This window comes from Crocuta crocuta, unplaced genomic scaffold (assembly GCF_008692635.1).
Source record: "Crocuta crocuta isolate KB4526 unplaced genomic scaffold, BGI_CrCroc_1.0 scaffold267, whole genome shotgun sequence".
NCBI classification, from domain to species: domain Eukaryota; kingdom Metazoa; phylum Chordata; class Mammalia; order Carnivora; family Hyaenidae; genus Crocuta; species Crocuta crocuta.
In genome coordinates, this window is record NW_027531899.1 from 50,431 (window position 1) to 58,517 (window position 8,087).

The 8,087-nt window shown below is 52.9% G+C and overlaps 2 protein-coding genes across 2 annotated transcripts in view; one reads left to right on the top strand and one right to left on the bottom strand.

Moving 5' to 3' along the window:
- The window catches only part of ERICH4 (glutamate rich 4), a 1,612-nt gene extending 1,474 nt beyond the window's left edge, over positions 1-138 (bottom strand). The window contains exon 1 of the mRNA XM_077773918.1: positions 7-138. Within this exon, the coding sequence (XP_077630044.1) occupies positions 7-138 (132 nt within the window). The remainder of the gene's footprint in view (positions 1-6) is intronic.
- Positions 139-3,839: 3,701 nt separating this feature from the next.
- The window catches only part of DMAC2 (distal membrane arm assembly component 2), a 9,388-nt gene continuing 5,140 nt past the window's right edge, over positions 3,840-8,087 (top strand). The window contains exons 1-5 of the mRNA XM_077773897.1: positions 3,840-3,867; positions 5,121-5,314; positions 6,989-7,069; positions 7,583-7,719; positions 7,814-7,976. Of these exons, the coding sequence (XP_077630023.1) occupies positions 3,850-3,867; positions 5,121-5,314; positions 6,989-7,069; positions 7,583-7,719; positions 7,814-7,976 (593 nt within the window). The 5' untranslated portion in view covers positions 3,840-3,849. The remainder of the gene's footprint in view (positions 3,868-5,120; positions 5,315-6,988; positions 7,070-7,582; positions 7,720-7,813; positions 7,977-8,087) is intronic.

Below are 8,087 nucleotides of genomic sequence, written 5' to 3' on the forward strand. Positions count from 1 at the left end.
ACCTGCAGCTTCTACTCCTGAGGACGAGAGGGTCTGGCCAGCTGTCCTCACTGGGGGGGGCCCCCTCAGGGCCCGGGGAGGTGGGCCCAGTCCTGGAGGCACCAGTCCCGCCTGCCTCAGTTGCCTCCACAGCTCCATAGTCTCAGAGTAGTGGCAGCCAGGAGCAGAAGTGACAAGGTCCGAATGACCCAGTCCCCCGAGGAGCTGGCAGGGGAAGTGGGGGGGAGCAAAGGGCNGAATTCCAAAGTCCACTCTCTGGTAAGAATTGGCAGCCTCGTGGGGGTTTTCTTCCTTCTAAAGTCTAACATCAACTCTGCTCACAAGGGCCCAGGCACACCGGCTCTGGCTCTGGCGGATGCCAGAACCCCACCCCTCTTGAGCCCTCCTCAGGCCTAACCCCTCGTGGGTGCTGGGGTCTGTGGATGGCTGGCCTCATCTGCCCCAACCCCTCCTGGGTCCCTCCCACTGCTCCTCCTCAGCCTCCATACTTCCTTCCTCTCCGTTCTCTGGCTTGGACCTTGTCTTCCCCACTTGGGCCACCCCAGGGCTTTCCTCCAAGCCACGATTCCACAGCTTTGGTGCCACAGGGCCCAGGCTGCTGGCCCACAGCTGAGCACCAGGCTCTGCTGACCCCTGACTTGCCCACAGATACCATCGCTATCAGCGTGGGCCTCCCTCTGCAAAAGGCCCTCTCTCAGGCCCAGGGTGTTCAAATTCCACCTGCACGTCAATGGCCCCCAGGTCTCAGACTCCAGTCCTGACCTCCGTACCCAGCTCCAGACGCCTACTCAGCATCTCCACCTAGATGGCTCAGCCATCTCAAGGTGAATACGGTCAATACAACTCTCAGTTGGGACCTACCCCATTGTATGAGTCTCCTGCTGCCGAGGTAACAAAGTCCCACTTAGTGGCTTAACTGACACACAGTTGGTCCAGTCCTGTGGGCCAGAAGTCTAAAGTAGGTCCACAGGGCTGGGCTCCTTCTGGAGGCTCTAGGGGAGAATCCATTTCTCAGCCTTTCTCAGCTTCTAGAAACTACCACATTCCTTGGCTCATTGCCCCTTCTTTGAATCACTCTTGCATCTACCGTCACGTCTCCTACTGACTGACCCCCTGTCTTCTATCTGATCGGACCCCTGTCATTGCATTGGGCCCATCTTGATCATCCAGAATAATCTCCCCATCTCAAGATTCTTAGTCACGTCTTCCTTTTACCTCGTAAAATAACAGATTCACAAGTTCCAGGGATCAGGGCTTGAATTTTGGAGGGGTGTGTGTGGAGTGGGGGGGGGGGCACCGTTCAGCCCACCACACTTGCCCTTCCAAAACTATCACTTTCCCAGTCTCCCTGTCTCCATAGTTAGCTTTCCCATCCTTTTAGTTTCTCGAGTTATTGCCTCAACCTTCAAAACAGACTCATAATCGGAGCGCTTCTCACCATTTTCCATTGCCCATCCCTGCTCCTATCGCCATTCATCTCTTGCCTGGACTTCTCCAGTAGCCTCTTCGCTGGCCCCCACTTCCACCCTTGCTGCCTAAGGTCTGTTTTCCACCTGGAAGAAATGATCTTGAAAAAATATCAATCAGGGGCACCTGTGTGGCTCAGTCAGTTAAGGGTCTGACTCCTGATTTTGGCTCAGGTCTTGCTTGCTCTAGCTGTTCATGAGATAGAGCCCTGCCTGCATCAGGCTCTGTGCTGGGGACTCTCTCTCTCTCTCTCAAAATAAATAAATACTTTTAAAAATGCAAATCAGGAATTTCTTGGGCCTTATGCTGAGGCAGGGGAGCCAGCAATGCCCCACATGGTGCTTCTGGAGAGCAAGCAGCTCCTGACGAAGCTGGCCAGACTCTTCCAGAAGTACTGGTTGTCGGGCAGCGCGTTCATCACCCTAAAGAAGTATGATGGTGGAACGAAACCCATTCCAAGGAAAGGTTCTGTGGAGGGCCGTGAGCCCTCTGACGGCAAGTGTCTGTTAAGAGCTACCGATGGCAAAGATCGGCACTGTGGTGGGCTTCAAAGAAGTGAACAAGTTTCAGATGGCTTACGCAAGCCTACCGAGAGCTATCATGGGTGGGCAGAAGGACGAAAAGAATAAGAGTAAGAAGAGCAAAGCAGTGGGGTGCCTGGTGGCTCAGTCGCTTGGGTATCTGACTTCGACTTCGGCTCAGGTCATGATCTTGCGGTTCATGGGTTCGAGCCCCGTGTTGGGCTCTGTGCTGACAGCTCAGAGCCTGGAGCCTATTTTGGATTCTGTGTTTCCCTCCCTCTCTGACCCTCCCCTGCTCACTCTCTCTCTCTGTCTGTCTCTCTCAGAAATGCATAAAACATAAAAAAAAAAAAACAAGAAGAAGAGCAAAGCAGCACAGTGAAGGGCACCGGAGTTCCAACTGACCGCCAAATTACCATTTTTCCTTTCGTTTTTACTTTTGGCCACAAAGCTAGGTTTCTGGTTCCCCTATAATTTTTTCATGTGACATTAGGGTCATTTTGGACTTCAGTGTGTACAGGGTAGCTTTAAGAAACCAAGTTTATTTGATTTTTTAAATTTCTTTAATGTTTGTTTATTTTTTAAAAATTATTTAATGTTTATTTTTGAGAGAGAGAGTATGGGGGTGAGGGAGGGGCAGAGAGTGAGGGAGACACAGAATCTGAAGCAGGCTCCAGGCTTTGAGCTGTCAGCATAGAGTCTGACATGGGGCTCGAACCCACGAACTGTTGAGATCATGACCTGAGCCGAAGTCAGAAGCTCAACAGACTGAGCCACCCAGGCGCCCCGTGAAGCCAAGTTTAGTTTAGAATAGGCTAGTTGGTCTGTGCTGCATGGCTGTATATCCCAGGATTATAAAGTCTCTGCAGCTATCTGTGCAAAGAAATGGATCATTACACCTGTATTTATTCAGAAAAAAAAATAACAAATCATATCATGACATGCCTCTGAGAATGGAATACAGCACAGTCTGCTTCCTGCCCGCCTCTCTGACCTAGTCTCCTACTTCTCTCTGACAGCTGGTTTCCACCCCTGGACCTTTGCACTGGCTGTACTTCTGGAACACCTTTCCCCTAGATCTTTGAATGGCTGTTTCCCTCTTATCCTTCACCTCCACTTAAATATCACTTCTTCGGAAAGGCCTTTACTGATGCCGTGACTCCCTAGTCACTGCCTATTATATTGCCTGTTGTTATTTGCCCCTTATTAAATTTTCCCGCTTATTCTTTTGTTTGTCAATCCTCTCCTGGCCCTGGAAAGTTTGACTCCCTGAGATAAGGGCTTGGTCTGTCTTGTTCATCATGGTCACCCCAGTACCCAATGTGTGGGCCACGTGGTAGGTGCTCAGTAAATATCTGTGGATGAATGAACGAATAATTCTATCCACAAGACTTTATATTGAGTCTTCACACTAAGAGATGGCGTTGAACTCCAAACTGAAACTCCAAACACATCACAGTACTTGTCTTGAGATCTCATCTAGCTTGCCCTGAAGTCTAACCTCACCCACTAGCCCTTTTCCTTCCCTGATCCTGGTGTTTTAAAGAATGACTCCGTTTCCTAGTCAGTAATGAAAGCTGAAGGAAGAGAGCCGCTCACGGGGACTGTCAGTACAGTCGGAGGGAGGGCACTCTACCAGGAACGACTACCCGCCATCTCCTAGGAAAAGGCTGCAGTCTGATTGTAAGGGCCATGGAAATGGCGCTGGGAGGTATCCCTAAACCAGAGTAAAAAGTGCGTGCGCCTTTAAGAGGAGACTTGAAAAATAGAGGGGGAGTCGCCCTAGGAAAAGCAGTCGCAGGCTCAACCCAGAGAGTGGACTAAGAAAAACCGGCCCCTTCCGGTTACGTATCCAAGCAAGATGGCGGCGCCCAGGGCGGTAAGTGACCGGATCTCCGAGAGCCCCCAAATTGAAGTCTCCTCTGTTGTCTCAGCCTTCGGGGTTCCTGTCAACACCCAGGGAGCAAAGGGCAAGAGAGAACATGAGGCCTTTCCAGCTAAAGCTCGCGATGGGATCACAGACACTGCCGCCTCTGGGGGCCGGGAAGAATCGGTTTGAGTCGCAGACCGCAGAGGCGCTTTAGGGAGACAGTGGGGCGGGGACTTAGCGGGGAGACCAATGGGGAGGCAGGGAGTGTGTTCCGAAAATGGCGCACCCAGCCAATCAGAGGGAGGGCTCCAGTTGCGGGCACGGAGAGTCGGACTGGCTAATGCCTGGGAGTGGGACCCGCCGGGGAAGAGGGTTAGGGAGGGAGTGGAGGGGAAGCCAGGGTTTGAGTTCCTAGGGTAAGAGACGAAAGGATACAGGCGAGGAGAGCTCATTGGAGAGTTAGGTATTTTTATGGAAAAGCAAAGGGCTGATGGGAATGGAGGACAGGAAACAAAGGGTGAATTTAGGAGTTCCGAAGGAAGGACCTGGGGGAAATTAAGGGGAGAATTTGCGATATTCCTGGAGGGAATGTAGGAAAACCTGAGTAAAATCAAGGAATGGATTTAGGGAAAAATAAAGTGAGAGGTTGGGGACCTAGGAATTTTGAGGGAAAATAAGGATTTGGGCAAATTATTGAGAATTTGGTTGAAGCAGAATGAGAAATTGGGGCAGGCTGAGAAAAGACTGGACGAAGATGGAAGAAGTAAATTAAGGGTGGTTTGGAGAAAAATTAAGATAATATTTTGGGGAGGGGCGCCTGACTGGCTCCGTCGGTGGGGCGTGGGGCTTTTGATCTTGGGGGCTGTGAGTTCAAGCCCTGCATTGGGTGGAGAGATTACTTTTAAAAATAATACATTTTGGGGAGGATAAAATTGGGTTATTTAGGAAGACTCCAGGGAAAATGGGATAAAATTAAAGGGGTATCTTGTGGGAAATTAAGAGGTCGGATAATAGACAAAAATAAGGGTTTGGGAAAGATCAGGGGAGAATTGGGATGACCAAGAATGGCCAAATCAAAGAGAGAATTTGGGGTTGAACTTGGGGGAAACATGGGGACATTTGGGAGGGGGGGTAATCCCAAAAGCAGAATTTGGAAGTTCTGAAAGGAGAAATCTGTGAGCCAGGAAGCAGTGTTGGGGGGACGATTCATGGACCCAGAACAGGGGTATCAGGCTCTGACTCTCCTTTCCCATCCTCCCCAGTCCCTGCACCTGCTGGCCCCAGTATGGAAAGGGGGTACCAGGGGCATCCGGGGCCTGAGCAGAGTGTTGGCCCCAGAGGGCAATCAGAAGGGGAGGTCGCTGCTCCAGTTCCTGGCTGACCGCTTCTATGACGTGGAGGCTCTCAGGGACTACCTGCTCCGAAAGCAGGTGTTGAAGGTGAACCAGAAAAATCGGTGAGAACCCTTGGCCAGCAAGACCCGCTGCTGGGGTGTTACCAGGGAGAACTCAGATCCTGCCCTCGCGACTCCAGGACAGCCGTGTGGCTTCCATTCCAGCCCTGCCGAGTTGTATCTTTGTCTCCAGCCACACCCTTCCCAAGGGCTCCAGCTCACATGGGTGACCTGCTGCCCACCATCTCTTGGAGGCACCTCAAGAGATGGATGGCACCTCAAACTTAACGTGGGGAACAGCAAACCCTTGACTTGCCCCTAAGAAAGTCTGCTCGCCCCAAGCCTTCCCCATCCCAGGAAAGAGCAGCACTGTTCCCAGTGTTTCAGGCCACATTCTATGGAATGTGACTCCATAGCCAGCCCTTCCACAACCAGCCCACCAATAAAATACTAGACCATCCCAAGTTTTTTTTTTTTTTTAACGTTTTATTTATTTCTGAGAGAGAGACAGCGTGAGCAGGGAAGGGTCAGAGAGAGAGGGAGACACAGAATCTGAAGCAGGCTCCAGGCTCTGAGCTGTCAGCACAGAGCCCAACGCGGGGCTCAAACCCACGAACTGTGACATCATGACCTGAGCCGAAGTTGGACGCTTAACCAACTGAGCCACCCAGGCGCCCCATAGACCATCCCAAATCTGACCAGTTATTACTGGTCCTCACTGTTTTAGCCTAGTCTGAGCCCCTTCGTTTTATGGTTCGGTTTAGTGCACTAATCTCCCAAGCTGGTCCCCTTTTGCCTCTTCCTGTCTGTGGTCTATAAATCATCCAAAGGACTCTTAAGTAACTAAAATAGAGGGGCACCTGGGTGGCTCAGTCGGTTAAGCTTCGAGCTCTTGGTTTTGGCTCAGGTCATGATCTCACAGTTCTGTAAGTTCAAGCCCCACATTGAGCCTGCTTGGGATTCTCTCTCCTTCTTTCTCAAAATAAATAAACTTTAAAAAAAAAAATAGGAAACACTATTTTACTTAAAACCTTCAAATGGTTTCCCATTGCGACTAGGATAAAAGCCAGACTCCCAGGCCTGAAATCTGAGCTTTGGGACCCCTTCCCCCACTCCCCTCCCCGCCACCAGCATGGTGTCTCATCCAAGTACTAACCAGGCCGTACCCTGCTTAGCTTCTGAGATCAGCTGAGATCGGGCGCGTTCAGGGTGGTATGGCCGTAGACTCCAGCATGGTGTCCACATGGCTTTTTTTCCTGCCATCCAAATTTGAGCCTCTGAGCCTTTACGCTAGGTGTCCTCTTGGCCTGGCAGGCTCTTGCCTTGACCTTCGACTTTTCTTCCCACCACTCAAATCTCTGCTCAAGCGTCACCTCCTGCAAGATGTATTTCTTTTTTTTAAATATTTTTCTTATCTATTTCTAGGAGAGAGAGACAGCGTGAGCAGGGGAGGGTCAGAGAGAGAGGGAGTCNTGGAACGGATTCTCTCTGCAACTTGCCCTTAACTTCCTGGTTTGTTATCCGTTTCCTTCTGTAAATTAGCTTCACAAAGGTAGGGACCACTGTCTGTGTTGGTGCCCAGCACCGAATAGATACCCAGTAAATCCTTGCAGTCGGTGTCAGTCTGTCCATCTGCACGTCCCAGTCCTGCTGCTGTGGGCTCTGGGCAGCACCGGGGTCCCATGAGGGGGGACGGTGCCCCCTGGGCCGCAGCCTCAGCTACTGTTCTCCCCACAGGCCCTACAACTACATCAAGCAGCGATATGGTCCCTACGTCGCAGGCGCCTATTTCATCCTGAAGCAGGGCGGCGCGGTCAGGTATGATGGCGCAGCGTCCGAAGCGCGCTGGGCCGGGGGGGGGGGGGGGGGGCACGGACCCGGAGGCCTTCCCGACTCCCTGTGAGCTCCAGCCCCTACTGGCCTAGGGCTTGGGCCTTGTTCCTGAGCTTCATTCCACTCTGTCACCTGTAAGACGGGCCCGTCGTCGTGCCCAGCCTACAAGGTTTGCTGCAAAGATTCAAAGCCATTTTGCTCCCGAAGTACTTGGAACAGGCCCGGCCCGGCACACGTGCTCAGTAAATGTCGTTTCTTTTCCTTCCTTCCTCCTCCTTCCCTTCCTCCTCCTGTTTTTTCTCCCCTTTTTCCTTTTTTGAAAAAGGATGTTTCTGCACCCACCGCTCATTCTGTCCCCATGGAAAGTTTCAGGGCCTGACGTAGAGCGAGTGCACCAGATGCTGTAGGACTGTGTTGTCACCTGGGGCGGGGAGCGTCTGTTGGCCTGGGGAGAGGAGGGGCCCTGCTGACACCCCCCCCCCCCCCCCCAACTTCCAGGTTTCAGGGCAAGGAGTGGATCCGGCCAAATCAGCGCGGCCACTTCTCTCTGGACTTCTTGAAGTTGCAGGCGGTGCCTGTAGAGGCGGTCGATGCCAGCGGCTGCGCCATCAACTACCAAGGCCTGGACAGCCTCCGTGAGTGCTGCGGAGACGGGCGGCCCCGCGCCCCCTCCCTTTGGCGGTGGGCTCCGGAAAGGCCCTCAGTGCTGTCCCTCCCACCCCCCTGCAGTGCCCCTGAAGGAGCTCCAGTCCCTGTGGCTGCAGCGCTGTCCCCACGTGGATGACTGGTGTCTCAGCCGCCTCCACCCGTTGGCCAGCTCGTTGCAGGAGCTCTCGCTGGCCGGCTGTCCCCGAGTCTCCGAACGGGGCCTCGCCTGTCTCCACCACCTCTGGTGAGACCTCGGCTCAAGCCAGGGTGGGGGCTCCCACCCGGCAGGTGCGGGAAATGGGGGGAGGGGGCGGTCAGCAGTCCCTGTGTCCCTGCCTCTGCGACAGATCTGGGG